The sequence below is a fragment of the Struthio camelus genome, chromosome 2, assembly GCF_040807025.1.
Source record: "Struthio camelus isolate bStrCam1 chromosome 2, bStrCam1.hap1, whole genome shotgun sequence".
In the NCBI taxonomy this organism is placed as follows: domain Eukaryota; kingdom Metazoa; phylum Chordata; class Aves; order Struthioniformes; family Struthionidae; genus Struthio; species Struthio camelus.
This window is the reverse complement of record NC_090943.1, coordinates 35,034,748-35,051,594: the sequence shown is the minus strand read 5'-3', so window position 1 is coordinate 35,051,594 and position 16,847 is coordinate 35,034,748. Positions and strand designations below refer to the sequence as shown.

The 16,847-nt window shown below is 37.7% G+C and overlaps 1 protein-coding gene across 16 annotated transcripts in view; it reads right to left on the bottom strand.

Moving 5' to 3' along the window:
• Nucleotides 1–16,847, bottom strand: part of HDAC9 (histone deacetylase 9) — a 508,743-nt gene that overhangs the window by 213,688 nt on the left and 278,208 nt on the right. For all 16 annotated transcript variants that reach the window (XR_011139634.1, XM_068935036.1, XM_068935038.1 and 13 more), the window contains one exon: nt 2,537–2,668. Coding sequence is in view for 15 of the 16 variants with exons in the window: in XM_068935036.1 (XP_068791137.1) it covers nt 2,537–2,668 (132 nt within the window). In the remaining variant the exon portion in view is untranslated. The remainder of the gene's footprint in view (nt 1–2,536; nt 2,669–16,847) is intronic.

Below are 16,847 nucleotides of genomic sequence, written 5' to 3'. Positions count from 1 at the left end.
AGAGGTACAGGCATTGAACATGTAATCAATAAAAAGAAAAGAAAGTCTTTTCTTTTTAATTGTATAGTGCCCTGCCTCTGTAAGAGATCAAAATGACAGAGACAGTCAGCCTGCAAAGGTCATGATAACATGTCATCAATTCATGAGGCCTAGTGCCATTCCCTGAGTGTTTGGAAAGAGTGCTGTTGCAAAATAACCCTTATGTACGCAAGTAATATTGATAAAATATACACCACTTCCGCTACATCTTTGTGACAAATATGAAATATAAAAACATTAAAAGAGCATTTTAAAGGCTGTATGTTATCTTAATTAAAAATTCCCAAACTTCGTCTAAGATGAAGGGAAGGAGTATGATCTAGTTGCGTGTTGTTGTGTTAAACTGTTCTAATCGTACACTCATATAAATGTAAGTGCTGTACACGGCAAAGGTTAATAAGGATAAAGATAGAAAAGTATGGCACTAGTAGAGGTAAGACTCCCTCGTGGGCTGACTTTAAATGAAAATCTTCACAAAGTTAAAATAATTAATATCTAAATAGGGCCATAATTATTCTGAGGCTACCTCTTTGCTTCTTTGCTCTCTCCTTCTCAGTCCGCTTGCAAAAAATATGTCCTCACTTTCACTGAAATTAGCATGAGATTTCCTAGCAGCTTCTTCAACCTGTTGCTGTTTGCTGCTAGAGCTGGCTTCAACTTACTGAAGTGAATCAGTATCCAAATATACTAACTAGTCAAGGAAATTTCCTGCATTGAGTTCTCACTAGTTTCATCAGAAGAGTAGAAACACAAACGAATTAATTTTTTCTCTCTTTTTGAAAAATTATAATAGCACTTTCAATATAAATATGCATTTTCTTAAGTGCTATTTTCTATTAAAAGAAAAAAATTAAAAAATATTTCAGCTAGAAATGTTTCATCAAAATCAAATGATTGATTAAATGTTTGATGTCTTGATTATGAAAGGTATAAATATCATATAACTGATCATAATAATTATAACAGCAATTTGTAAGGCTCAGAATCATTGACATAACCATGAGTAAAACATAGATTTCCTTTATTTTGAGGCTTCTGCTCTAGTAATGGATGCAGGAAAAGCTCCTGGGATAAGTATTTTGCTTTATACCTTTCTTGCAAGTGTACAGAATACAAAGAAATCTGCCACAATTAAGGAAGAGGAGATTAAGAATCTTAGAAGACTTTCAGAGAATTGAAATAACAAATTAGTTGTAAAAAGTCCTAATCTGGAAATAATTTATAGGGAAATCATCTAATATAGTTACTTTGATGCTTACTATCACATCTGTGTCCTAGTTTTAGATTTGACATACTGTGAAAAGCTGTTGTGAGAACTGCATCTATGGGGACACCAAAGTGAATTTGGTTATGCTGTGCTGTGTCTTCACCTTGGTGTGGCCTAACTCTGACATATTAAGTGAATCCAGATGTATCTCTGACAGATTAGTAATTGCTGGTGGTATACATATATGGCCTGACTGTAACAGCACTTGAAGCATGAAGCTACTAAGCTTCATTGGTATAACTTCATAGTAAGCAATATCACAGTCAGGCCAAATACTGCAAATAATATACTTCAAATAAATGAATAAAGCCTTGGCAGATTTCTGTTCCTATGCACTAAAATGACATGACTTCAGTCTGCTTGGGAGCTATGGTGAAGTGTGCAATTCTGCAAAATAATACATGTGATGTGAGTCACCACTCTATGTATCAATACTAAACATGTGAAAGAATCCTTTGATATCTACTGTTAATTGGCCTGTCATTTTTTTTAGTTCAAGAGCAAGAAAAATATTCAAAACAAATTCTATTTGAGGAAAAATTTTTCCTTTGCATTTTCCCCTTTTTACATGCTAAAAATTCTGTTTCAGTTACTAACAATATTATCTGCTACAATTAAGTTTGCCACGGAATATTTAAACACCTTCAACTTTTTCTATTTAAAAAATAGCTTAGTGAGTCCTTACATTGAAAACAACTAGTCTTGACATTTTCAAATAAAAAGACCCAGGAGGATAGGATCAAACAAATGATCCCAAAAGGGTTCTGGATTAAGAACCATCACAGAGGCCTTTTTGTGCCTGCTGTTTGCATATGCGTTCTCCACTGGAGACAGAAAGTGGGAGATGCAAGACCCAAAATTTTGTCAGTGTACAGAAGAAATAAACAAGGGGAACAGATTATTCTTTTTTTTTTTTTCTTATTTAATGTCCTTCTTCGCTGATAGGCTACCATTCATTTGTTCCTGTACGTGTTGTTGTAAACTGCTAGTTTCCAAACTGGTTTGGAATCGGGGTTTTCAAATTGACAATGACTTTTAAATAAGTGATAAAAAGCTGCAGATTTATATGTAACCATTTCTCTAATACAGCTCCCTTTCCAGGAGCAGAAAAATAATGGTTAATAGCATGGTTAATAAACAATTTTAATTCCAGTATACCAATTTTGGGGTTATTTTATGCATATCAGCTAGCAGTCACAGTTGAGACAGAATTTTTCCATTCTTAATTACCTGTCACCTCGAAGAGTCTCTTCTTGAATGAACTGATAACATTTCCATCCTTCCTCCTGAGTAAAGGACTGCTTCTCCTTTCTGTTACCTTTTGTTTTAACCTTGAACGTACCTTCAAATTGGGCTCTGAAGCTGGAAATACAGAGAAGAAAATGAATGATTACAAATCAAAGTATTGCTTCACCCAGACACTACTAACCAAATATACGGTCCTCCCTATAGGACCTCATCAGATCCAAAGAGAGCTCAAAGGCACAAATTTTCCTACCTGTCCTTCCCAATTGTTCTGCTGCTCCTCATACAACTCCAGTTTAGATTGGGGAAAAGGATAGAGAGGAAGGGGGCTCAATAGCTTCTGAGCCCAGCACTGTTACTGCTTTTGACCTCACCCCCATTTTGCCTTTCCCTGATTCTCTCTTCCCCACAAAAAACAAGTTCAGAATGAACCTGTATTATCAGAATGTCTCTATTCCCAAACTGAGTTAACTCTAGGAGACAATAGAAAAGAAGAGAAGAGGATACTCTACTTTGTATGCTATTTGCTTGACTTCAAAGAGAAATAAATTTCTCCCATTTCTAGCAATCTGGGATTGTTATTCTACTTTATAACGCTACATGGATTAAAGCATGTAAAGCTAAGCTATGAGGAACACATTTAAAAAAATGTTTGAGAAAATCAACAGCACAAAACTCACCAAGAATCAGTAAGGCTTTTATTTAATATTTACTTTACTAAGCTAGTGTTGGTTTGTTCTTTTATCTACCTCTAAATACTTATGATTCCTCACATGCTCTGCTTGAATTCAAGGAGCAGACACTAGGCTATTAAAGCAAAATATTTCAGTGGCTATGCTGAAAAAGGTGAAAAGGAATTTCAGTAATAAGTCATTGAATTAACTCCTTTTCCATCCTAAAGAAATGGCCATTGCTCATTTTTCTTCTCATCCAATTTCAACTCTCATGTTACCCAAATATCAGTAAAGAAAACTTTTTTTTCCGATAGTCTGATAGTAGGTACTATGACTAACAGTAGTTCATTTTATCATTAGCATTAATTACAGGTTAACGAAAATTTTATTCTACATCATTTAATATCTCTTGTAAGTGAAAACTTGGATGTTAATATAGCTTGGAACTCAACCTTATAATTGGATTATGGTCTGATGACAGAAATAGAAAGACGATTCCATTGGTGCCTTTTGATTTCTCTTAGAAATATAAATTATGACAAGATTTGCTGGCAGAACATTTCTTGGTCAGCAATTTTAGGCCCAGAATTTCAATGTTTTCTCAATAACATACCAAACAACTAGATTTATTACAGTGTCCAAAGAACATTTACACAGAAAAATATATGCTCTGAAAAGCAAGAAGTAGGATTGATTCCCAGAAAAGCTAGGATTATATTTAATGCACCTTGGGCAAGTTCCACCTCTCTTTCCTAAATGGACACAAGTCTTTTCATGTGAAGACCACAGACGAAGCTCTGTCGTGCTTTTTATTTTGTGATATTTTTAGCATGATGAAATGTTTCATGTACCCAATTATCTGTTCTTATAAGTAAACTCGCTATCAGATAGATTGAAAAGAGCTAGTGAAAGATAACTGTGGAACAGAATTTGTTTGTATTTCTCTTTCTGGAACTGAGACTCGGCTGAACAATATTTCAAAACAGAGAGAGCTGGAAACTGGGATCAGTTCTCTCTCCTATGCACATGCATAAACCTAGCCCCAAAGAAGGAGCAAGAGATAGTAGAAAACTAAACAAGTTAAACCTTCACTCCATTGAGCATTTTACCATTGGTTGCTTTGGGATAAAGATTCAACCCTGCACTTCTAACACCAATCCTTGACCAGTAGGTAGTATCAATACATTTGTTTCCTGCTGTCTGCTGTCCCACTTGTTCCCTCAGGAACAGGGACATTATAAATGCTTATGGCAGAGTAAAGGCATTGCTACCCTGCTCGGAGTGCTGCTAAATGTTCTGTAACCTCGAGACTCCTTCCATCTGCAGTCATTCACTTGCCTTTGTCTCATACTATATAGCTTTTGGCAAGTAGTCCCTTCTAAATGACCTATGCCTTGAGTACATTTCAGAGACAGAGGCACACGCTAGCAAAATGCTAGAAATCTTTAATAATAAAAATGTTAACAAGAAATTTCGGTTTCATCAGTTACTACCACCAAGACCAATGGTCACCATAGATATCACCCAACTATGAGGACATTTAGAAGAAACGTTAGTCATCTATTGTGCTGACTCACTTTGCCTTGTACCCTTACAATTTAGAAGATTTCCATGCCTAGGATAGACTAATACGATACAAATCCTCTGCAATATTCACTGGAGAGAAGCTCCACTTCCATATGAAATGCGTTTCATGTGCAGTCACAGAGATTGCCTTTCTATTTTTACCACATTCCCATCACGCTCTGCAACTCAATCAATCATAATAACAGAGAAAGCACTTTGATGTGAATGTCTGAATTTATGAGTGAGCGGAGAAGATAGCCCTTGCATGAAAGATGAAGTCTCATTTTTAAACGGAAATAATCAATTTTAAAATGAAAAGGAATGGAGAAGAGTGAGTTTAAAATTATAAAATAAAAACTCCTGATAAAAGACAAAGCCAAGGTTTGGAGATGTGTGTGCCTCAAGTACTGGCATTCTTGAATGTTTCCCATGAGACACTGCCAGCTACTAACATGGTACCAGCTAGGACTTGATGGCTGGCAGTAAAAAGTCAGATTTCAATGTACTAAATAAATCTATCCAATTTGAGGGTGTCTACTCTGATGGACAAAGTGCAGAACTGAAAAGTGGTTTCTTGATACCTGTCAATGGCTGAGGCACAAACGCGGTGCATGACTTTAGAGGTCACTATATCAACCTGTTCCACAGAAGCTGAAGCAGAATTATTGGTGACTGCAATCAGTATAGATTACATTAGCAATCCTGTGTGCTTCAGCACACTCCTGCATGAAGGCAGTAATAACACATCTATAACCCTCAACGCTCTTGTGATAGTTAAAAAGGCAAAATTAAATATTTTAAGCTTCAAGGATAGACGGATGGTTGGATGGATGGATGGATAGATAGAGAGACAGATAGGTAGATAGATCCGTACACATACCTCCCCAAAGCTCATTACTGATATATTTGATTACTTAGAAATTATTTTAATCCTTTGAATGCTGTAATACAAACAGGTGAGCAAAGAGTGGAAAACAAATTTCTTTAAACATTGTTTAAATTACATTGTCGACCTAATACTTGCAAAGCATTTGGAAAGCCTTAGTTGCAAATGGTGAAGAATTATTATAATTAATCTGCTTTGATATTTTAGCTAGTGGTTCTTAGAACTGGTCTAGAGAGGGTATCACTCAAAATAACGATTTTGCACTGGTTCTTTCTGCGGGCATTTTTACTGCACGTTATGAACAACTTTTTTGAGTTCAACTAAATCCATTGTATCCATGTCAGCGAAGGCTGACTATGCTAATCACCCAAAGACGTTTGTAGTGCAGAACAGAAGTGTCACAGGGGGAACTAGTACCAAATAACTACAGAATCTTAAACTTCACTCTGTGCCTCACTGCAGAACAGCTTCCTCATCACGTAGATACCATTCCTTAAGAATTAACCTTTTTATACTGCATTAATACCACCAGATAACTAAAAAAAGCCCCCAGGTAGGCTATTACTCTACGCAGTGATTCAACCATAAATCAAGATACTGATTCAGCAAGACAATGAATAAGTGTGACTAACTTCCTGTACACCTAACATCTCACGGGAGGCAAGAACTCAATTAATTCTAATTGATACAGGAAAACGTAATTTTCACTTTCCTGAGGTAATAAGCCCTCTCTAAAGCTAAGGAGGATGACATTCCTAAACCAGCATAAGTCGTGGCTCTTCAGAGTATATGTACCAGTGCAGGAGAACATCAACCGCAGAGATACCAAAAGGATCCCTTCTGCTGTTGCCACAGCAACACTAGGAGGATGCTGAATGAGGTGAGGTTTCCTGGGTTAGATTTCTGCCACTGAAGTGGGCTGAGTCATCTCACCAAGAAGCCGGAATGACAGAGTCGAGAGAAGGAGCAAGAGCACATGGCTGGGAGCCTGGCAGAGGAGGAAAGCAAGAGTATACCTTTTCAGGGCAGTAGGCTGCTAGAATGGCTTATTCATCTAAAATCTTGCTAAGAGAGAGACAGAGGTGTGTATCAGATATGGCTCTACTAGGTCATTATTAGCCTAGCCTCTTTGCTACACAGTCCTCTGTGCTTCTAATATATTCAGGATTTTGTGACAAGTAATCTTTGCCCAGTTGGAGAAAGGGAAAATGTATTATTTGAGTGTGTTTTGCAGGAAAGAAAACAAAAAGATACAGTGATTTTCTCTGAAGCTCATCAAAAACCACCTCACTGATCCTGCTGGGAATCAGCATTTGAGTGATTCACTCAAGTGGATTTCAGTAAAGACTAATTTGAGAATGACTCTGTTTATGTAACTCCGCAATACAATTTGGAATAATGCAATGTTACAGTAATATGGTATGTTCAGTGTCTCATCATTATTAGCTGGCTTAACATCTCTTTTTAATGCTGTTAACCTGAAGTGGTATGACGCTTTAAATGGTTGCCCACTTCAACTGGGCAATGACTATGAAAGATACAGAGACTATTAGTTTAAATGACAACAGAAGAAATCAAAAGAAACACAATGGATCAGTTACCTAACTCCTTGGCATGACCTCCAGTTATTTCTACAGAACTGATAATTTTGGTCCTAGATAAAGAAGATAATGACTAGATGAATTTTCTCATCCTTTGCGGTGGCTTCATTACAGCAGGAAAAAGGTTAGTGGCCATATTGTTAAAAATAGCAAATATACAGACTTGCACATATGTACATATTATTTCATCACAATCACCATCGCTGCTGAAAGAGAACTACTCTCTCCTGAGTAACATGATATTGAGAGGCAAGCACGAGAGATAGGAAAATGATACAGTGAAATCATTATGACATATAGTACATTTTGCTTAATGATTAGCAATTTGCAGATACTAGCATTAAAGAATACAGCCTGGGGCTACATTGCTCCCAAATGAGCTAAGGTTTTTTGACAGGGCTTTGTTTCACTGTTTCTTTTTATTGAATACACAGAGATATTTAAGACGAAGGGATAAAAACAATTTCTGCTCATGGGAAGGGGACAAATAAATGAAGGGAATGTAAAAGATAATAATGTGCTACTTTCTGATAGTTCCTAGAACACAGTACTACTTTTGTATCAGAAAAACGTGTGCCAACTTCAAATCAGCATTTAATGAAGCCAGACAGGAAATGGGGGATGGGAGAGGGTGTGTAGTGAGCAGGTCCTCATCTTGAGGCTAAAGCCTTATATAGGAAACCTGAAGAACAGAAAGTGAGCTTTTGTCCAGGCTTAGAAAGGCTCTAAAGTGAAAGTATTTCCTTTTATTAGCTGGTAGGCTGGCTTAAAAAAGCTGTGGGGCAGTAGAGGTAAATGATGCTAAATGTGGCTACAGAGATTCCAACAGCAGCACAAGCAACAGAGGCAAATTCTGTACATTTTTCCAGGTTTGCCACATCTTACATGAGAAAGACGAATTTCTCCCATTGACCAGACACCCACTGTTATCACTAAGATCATTTTGAAGTAATAACATGGACTTCTCTAAAGCATTTAAGTCAACAGAAATAGCTATAAAACAAAGACTCCCCAATCCAGAGGTAATTCTAGCTCTGGTATTCTCTGTTTCTTTCGCTGTCATTTTTTTAAGCTGTGAAGGGTCATATATTAAACCGATTTGCACACATTCCATACTGTACAGTACACAACAATTATCCAAAGATCTTTTTCAGTTGTTTTTGCTGCCTTATATATTACAAGCACCAATAAAGGAAATTATAAAGTCAATGAATTCTTTTATTTGAGCACATGGTTGGGTTTTTTTTTGTACTGTTATACTGGGGACCCATGCACAGACAAGGACTCTATGGCATGTTCTTTACAACACACCGCAACGACGGTTCGTTCCTTAGATAGCTTAAAGTCTAAGTACAGGACAAAGGCATGATAGACGGGTACAGATCATTGGAGGTACAATGAGATGGTTCTGGTTAGCATGACGGTGGTATTTTCAGTGCATCAGTGGCTTAAGCTTTGTCAAGTTTCTCTGCAGCACTGTGGCAAATGAGAGTTTTCTAAAAGATACTGAATGTGCTAATAAAATAACTTTGAGTTCTCTATGGATAATTCCCTTGAAGCAGGAAGGGTGCAGGGAGAGAAAACATATTGTTTTAAAATTGAAGAGATTAAGATATCCTCTTTTTGTTGCATTTATTGCATAGCACAGGTGGGTTCCTGGCTCATACTGTGGGCTCCCAGTCACAAAGGTGAGAAAATATATAAACAATAAAGCAGGCTGCCTGTCTATGCAGTGCCAGCACTGGAGATTAAGGAAAAGGTCAAATCCCACCCCATTACTGTACCAAGGAAAACAGCTGAAAGGCATATCTAAGATTCCTAAGAAGGTAGTCTGAGGGTAGTTGGCTAGGGAGAAACGCCCATTCACACATCTATCAGGAAGACGACCAAAATTTCCCAGTTTCCCCGCTCAGTGATGTAGGCAGTACAAAAGGCACTCCTATCCCCCACCAGAAAGGATAAATGAGGAGATAGTCTTGGCTTCAACAAAAATATGAATCTAATCAAAGGCAGGTAGAATGCTCTAGAGAGGCAGAGGACATAGGTCAGGAACCAAAGTTGCTTCCTGCTCCCTCAGTTGTTCTATGGAGAGCTGCCACCAAATCTGTTCCTGTGAGAGACTACTGAAGATCTCACAGTCCTTCCTCTAGCTACCTGAGGTTCTAGCAGACACGTAAACACTTTCTGCTCTGCTTGGAGTTTCTGACTTCTGCTCTGACTTCCTGGAGGCAACCGCAGACTGTTGCAGCCACCTCCACAGATCCGAATATATATACTAAACACGGCAAGATGGGCAATGCCTTTTTGCTCTTCTACCATAGAACCCCACCTTCAAATACAAGACAATATTGGTGAGTAAACACCAGGACGACCTCTCCCCTAGCTGGTGGAGCGGGAGATACCTGCATGCAGTATAGTTCTGCAGGTTCAAGGGCTTTTAAATTCTTGTAATTTAAAATGCCTCTCTTCTCAAAGAGTTTTAAAGTAGATTCATGAGACTGAGCGCCATTTACACCATTCTCTCAAAAACTCTTCCAACAGCTACATAGAATATCTATGTTACTGGTCCTGACCATTGGGTGGTTCCAGTGAGGCAGAAGCACCAGATACAGCCCTGTAGGATGAAGATGCCTTGTTTATCTGGCTTGCATCACCTAATATGTTTTCAGCATATACAGAAACTGTTTCCTGTACTACCATTTGCTTTAAGGGGAATGCTAGTCACATGTGAAACCCTTTAGTTCGTTGCTTTATTTTAGTTTTGTAAAATGTAGAATGCTTTATTTACCCAGACTAAGGTAAATATCCATTCCCTAAATAAGAAAACAGGTTTAGTGAAACACATGGTGAAATAGCTAATTAGATTAGAAGCGATCCCTCAGCCCTTCAGTTGTCTTCAGGCTAAGGAAGCAATTTTAACAAGATTAGCAGTTTTTCATTGATTGCCTAAAGAAGGTTGAAAAATGAAATATTCCCTGAAGCCACTTTAAATATCTAACTTTTCCTTTAATGCATTGCAATCAATATGGAAACACAAAATTTGTTTTATTACCCATGCAAATAAGTATTATCTTTCTAGGAATGCTTCACTGAATTAGGTGTAGGAATTATTTAGTGTACTGCTTGCATTTAGCCAAAATTAGGCAGCACTGCTTGCATTTAGGCAGAATTAGGCAGCTGTAAATTTTTTCCATGAAAAGCTGATCTATGTAATATATTTCCTATTGATACCTCATCTGTGTGTTACCTGTGAGGGCAAAGAAACAGACTCTTGATAGAATTCCTAGCAATTTCTGTTCATTAGCACCATCACTTTACATGTGCACAAACTTGGGCCGTTATGACTGCATTAGCAGAAATCCTACTACCTTGAACGAGGCTATAGTTTCAGCCTAGGCTCTCTGTAAATGTATAGGGAGTAGAGTCCTCATTGCGCTGAAGCCATGACATATGATTGCTATGTCACATGCAATCTTAATCTCCTTCCATGTGAAATGGCAGAAAAAAGTCTTAAAATTTAGAAAAAAAGAACAAGGATATTTTAATGTTAATTCTTATCTTCCTATTTCATTCTCAAATTCTGTTATTTTTGTGCACTTTACAGCACTTATGGAAGCTAAATCATATTTTAGTTCTAAGGAGCTGCAGAGGGGAAGGCGGTAATTTAGTAGAGAGCATCTCTCATCATGTCAAATTTAGACATGCATGACTGGCAGTCCTCCTGGATAAGTCTTCACTGGTTATTCTTGTCCCCTTCTGAGACTTCTGGCCCTATACCCCAGGAACTTCTAGCTGGGAAGATGTAAGGGGAATACAATACTATACTTTCTTCAAATACAGCAAATCCCACTCTTCAGCCTACATCTTCCTCCAGCATCCGTTGAATCATTACTTTAGCACAAGCAAAATTACTTTGTCCGGTGAAGAAGTGCCAGAGACAATCCGCTAACCCCAACAGTCCAGGCTTGTGCAGGGCCACGGTTTGACCCCTTAATATATGATTTATGTTTTACAGAATAATCATGTTCATTTCCCCAAGCCCTATGCAAGAAGGAATTAGTTAATAGGGTGATCAAATCCCAGAGATTTCAATCTAGGAAAATATCCAACAGTGATAACTCATTGATGGTATGCAACAAATTAATATTTCGACAACCTGCAGAACCATGATTAAACGCCAGCCATGACTAAATACCATTACTTTCTCCCCAGATATGAGAGGACATCAATTTCATTGTAGATGAGAGCTAGGCAGGTCTAGATTGCTGAAATATATTGTTTAGAGTTGCCCAAAGGTAACACAGAATAGCAGCATGTAGGGACTCTGCTATAACAGTACAGGATGCCAAGAAAACTAAAACATCAAAAAGCAATACATCTTGCTTTCCTAACAGATGAGAACCCTTGGCCAAATTCAGCTCAAGAATAGGAAGGCACAGCTCCACTGAAGCCAATGGAAGCTAAATTTGGCCCAAGGGTTGTTTTGGTTTTTAAAACATGTTTGTGTAACTTCTGTAGGCAAGGCTGACTTTGTGAAAGATCTCTCCATGCTAAGTGAAGTGAGGAAAAAAACCCACCTGTTTTAAGTCTTAATTAGACATTGATACTGCACCTTCACAACAAAACTGAATCAAAATAAGTTACTTTTAGATAGGTTTTTTATACTCTGGGATTCAATTCCAATCCTCTACAACTTAATTAGCTAAATATACAATGTAACCTTCCATCTGGTAGAGTAATTTAACAGGAATAATTGTGCACCACCATAACTCAACGAGACACTGAGGAAAACCATTGAAATGCTATTTCCTTTCCTTTGGAAGAGAATTATGTACAATTTCAGCATGCTTTGCATGTCTAACAGTTAAAGCCAACAGGGAGGTATCACTCTCATTTATATTACTTTCCCATGAGAAAATCAAAAGCAAAGTACAAAGCTTATGCCGTTGTTCATGAACGGCTCTGTAATACTTACTTGGCTTTAGCCAGAACATGTTATTTGGCAGCTAAAACCTTTAATTAGAATTGTGGGTTTGAACAGATTTTTCAGTGAAGCTATGTTTTGCAGGAGTTTGGAGAAGTGCAATTTTTACTAACCGACATATTCTATTTTAGATGATCTGATACCATGTGATTTCCACTTTTCATTTCTCTGTGTTTCTCTCTTTTTGCCATCTTTTAGATGTTATTGTTTACTTTTCTGAAAGTTTTCAGCTGCCCTTGCTGTTGATAGAGCTGAAAAAAAATCCTGGTCTCACAAAAATCCAACAGGAGCGTTTGCCATTGACTTCAAAGAGTCTCAGATTTTATATATACTATTTTGAAACTTATTTATACAGAGGGGAGAGGCTTTCAAAGGCCTATTAAAACCATTCCACTTTATTGTCAATGGACATCATGCTCTTAAAATCCTCTATATGTTAGGATTGCTCTGTGTCCCTTATTTCAGCTAAATTTGCTTTAGGTTCTCGTGTAAAAAAGGTGTCCAGTACTTGATTAGTTAGCTATCAAAAAAATACTCAAGCTACTTGGTAATTTATGAAATGTTTCTGAAAAAAATTCAAAGTTTGTGTAAGAAAAGCTTTAGGTTTAAACAGAAAGCAATATCAAAACACATGAAGTAGAACTTTGTAACTCAATTTTGGCTATGTACAGGCAAGTAAAAGAAGAGTAACTGAGAAGTTAAGATAGTAGTTAGATTAAGACTACACAATTAGTCTAACTGTGGATATACTAGCCATCAAGAAGGTTCAGTACCTAACGCAGCAGAGTAAGTACTTGACAAGATATAAGGTGAAGTAAATACAAGCAGTGGGATTTGTGCTAAAACTCCAGAAGAAAAAAAAAGACAGAAAAAACTCAAGTCCAGACCACCTTAAAATTAAGTAAGAATAATCATCCAAGAATAACAGCTTAGCTTCCTGCAATTAAAAGTAAGCATTAAATAGAATATATTAGAGGAATAATCTTGCACTGACGGGAAGAGTATGATGGTCTTTATGGGAACCATCCCCATCATGACTTCTGTTGAATCCAGGTGCAGGCCTCAGCAGCTTTCGCCATACCACAACATACCAATGCAAGTGCCTTAGATACTAAACATGGTCACTGGGCCTACCCTAGCATTCATTTTTATTTGGTTTTAAGCTATCTAAAACCATTTTCCCTCTCATCCAAGCTAAGCTGGAGTGACACTGCATTCATGCTCACCCTCAGCTTAGGAAACTACAGCACATTAATGGAACCAAGATGACTGCAGCACAGCACAGTAGCTACCATGGTATTACGTTTCTTTAAAGCTATTGGGCTCGAGTGGGCTGAACTCCACTTTGGCCTGCTCATTATATAAATCCGGAAGAAGCTGTTAACGTCAGTTTGCTTCAGATTCATTCTTTAATTACAAGTGAAAGTCCTTTCTCTTTCTCAAGACTCTCACTACTAACTGGGACCTCTCAACTTATTGATAGTGAATTTAAGAAGGCTAAAAAGTCTATTTGGTAATTAGTTACTATATTGAAAGAGAAGTCTTGAAGAAAAAGGACTGGGAATCAGGATACATCTTTTTTTTTTATTCCTCTTCTGTGACAAGCACTGGTGATTTCCTTTGGGCAAATCACCCAAACTTGTCAAGATTGTTCATGAACCTGGGCAGCCAAAGACTTAAGAGAGGCAGCAGTCTTTAGCACCTCTGAAAAACAGGATAAAATGAGAACTGTATCATGTTTACTCTCTTTCCCTCCTTTGATAACCAAAGTGCCTCTCCCATTTATTGTGCCTGCTTACAAATTCTGAGAAAAATATTGCATCTCTTCACTGAGTTTGAATTATTCATTTTGGCAGATATGTATTTGAGGATTTGTGATCCTCTAAGCCTTGTTTTTTTCACTGAAGACCAACAGAAATTCAGCTTTTTCATACACTGTTACACACAGGAGAGTGTTTTCCTAGAAAATGCAGACAGAAATGGAATTAGATGGCGTGTGGGGCAGGGAAGGGAAGGGGAGAAAAACTTTCACACACAAAATGTTTTTCTTTTCAGTCTCAACTGCTCCAGTAGATTAGTGAGTCACTAAGTGCAGAAAGAATGATGATAAGGAAATAGTCTAATTAATTTCTTTGTAAAAAAAAATACATCTGCCGAGTTCTCATTCAGGAATCTTTCACTCCCATTACATAAGAGCTATGCTGTTATTCTACTGCCTAATCAGGTTAACCTAATATAATTTTTACAAAGTGATCTTCATGGCTGTGCAGCACAGCCTCCCTCCTCTCTTTCATCACAATATTAAATAGTCCTTCATCTCCTCTTTTTTCCTGTATGAAATTAGATAATTTCCCCCCTCCAAGCAAGTATCTTGGACTATTTGAAATACCTATGCCGTGTTTCCACTGAGTATTCTTTCAGTGTTTGGAAAGTGGGCTACAAACATATTTTCAAATAGTGCCATCCTAACTGATCCTTAAACAAAACGCAAGTCGTGAGCTTATAAATCCATGAGCAAAGAAAGACCCAACTGGCATAAAATCAAATAAATAGAAATATTGATCGACATTCCCATTCTATCGTGATCGTGCTAAACTCATGAAGGAAAAAGCTTCTACTTGATATACTGACATCCCCAGGAATTTCTTCCAACAAAAGCCAAAATATGTGGCAAAATGTAGAAATTCCATCTATAGGAACATTTTTTTTAAAAAAACATACAGCTTCAGTTAGAGAGCTAACCTTTACTGGAATTTACTGGCTTTTGCTGGCTTGCATCAACACTAGCACATAGAAAATGAAATGTAACAGATTCAAGAAAATGCAAACATTTTGGCCTGTTGCCAGAACATTTCTGCATTTATTTCAACAAGGTAAAAAAAAAAACCCGTTTTCTTTGAGAAAATCTCCTGTCCTATGAAACCCATGTGGTTTGCTACGTTTTTTTTTTAGTTTTATAGCAGCCTCGTGAAATAGATGATATTTTCCCAGATAGATAGATACAAGAATTACGGACATTGGAAATCAAAAGCTCCTCATATTAAATGATCAAGTTTTAAAAAGCACACAGCCACCATTAGAGCTCTTACAATGGTCAGTATGAATTTCAAAAGTGTTCAGTAACTGGGAGGAACTTTTAAACCTCTCTGGGCAATTTAGAAGCATTAGTCTCATTGAAAATTAATGAGCCATGTGCTGCTCAGGCTTTTTGGTGCTCTACAAAAAACTCTCATATTATACCTGGTATCCACAGCGAGGTCTTGGGCATTTTCAAAATTTGATCTCAGGCTGCTTAGGCCAAATTCTGCTCTCAGCTACAGATGTATAACTTCTCCTTATGGTATATTTATCTGTCCAATGAAGCAATAGCTCCCCTTGCTCTGCTCTTTTTGAAAGTCTGTCAACACAGAGCATCTGAATGCAGCTGTGCAAAGAGCTGCATATCCTGGCCTCTAGCCCCTAGGACAGTCCCAATCCTCCATGCAGCAAAGCTGTGTGAAGCCTACTGCTGACAAGTTCTGCTGCGTCTTGTAAGGAAAGCAATAATCCACATGGCTAAGGGAGGTGTGCCTTAACCATCGTCACTGCATTAATATGCTAACTCTGGTGCCTAACTGTAAGCACACCAACACCAAGACACTAAGCGTTTCCCCAGTAGCTGTGCATCCCATTACTCTAGATGCTAGAAGCATAACAGTAAAAGTCGCATGGAATATTTTTTCTTTACTATGGTCTATCTGAATTCATTTAAAAAAGATTAATAAGGAGATGCCACTTTAGGACTAATTAAGTAAAGGTTAAGTAGATTACTGAAAAAGAAAGTAAGTAAGACTCTTGATTTACAATTCCTATGTGACACTTAGCATTCCCCTAGTACTGAATAACACATTAGGATGTCAGAAGTAAATCGTTCAGCTTTGCTTCCTGCTAAATCTGATCTTAACGTAACTGAGTCAGTCAGAATTATCTTCCAAGGGCATCACGTTAAATCTGGAAAGAGTATTCCTATGTTTTATATTATGAACATGGAAAACAAAATTAAGAACCAAACAAAAATTGTGATTAAAATCTACAGTAGGTATTCCTTTCTTAAGGCTAAAAAGAATGTAAGGTTCACTTTCTTCTGAACTGCTGACTTCACACAGGTTCAGCATCACAGAGGGTTTACCAGGAGCCAGTGGCAATAAGCATTCATTGCCCAAAGCAAAGGAAAAGAGGTTCACCCTTGTGGCAAAGGTCAGATTTCTGCAGGCTTATAGCCTGTCCGTGTATATGAGTGTTCGTGGGACATCTTTGTCTAGTAAGGTCCCATGAGGATGACACAGGCTCCACAATGTCCCCTCTGCCTGGAGGATGGCCCTATAACCACCCAGATCAGATTAGGGTCATTTGACTTGTGTCGATCTGGTTCCTGTTGATTATTCACCAGGTTGCGAGTAAAAGCATTGGACCCTTTGTGGGGATGTCGCTGAAGGCTGGAATTACAACTCTACCATGAGAGACTGAACGTGTAAACAGGATATTTAACAGGGTTGCTATTTTCGCTGATGCAGAGAGCTATCAAGTACATTCCCTTGCTAACTTA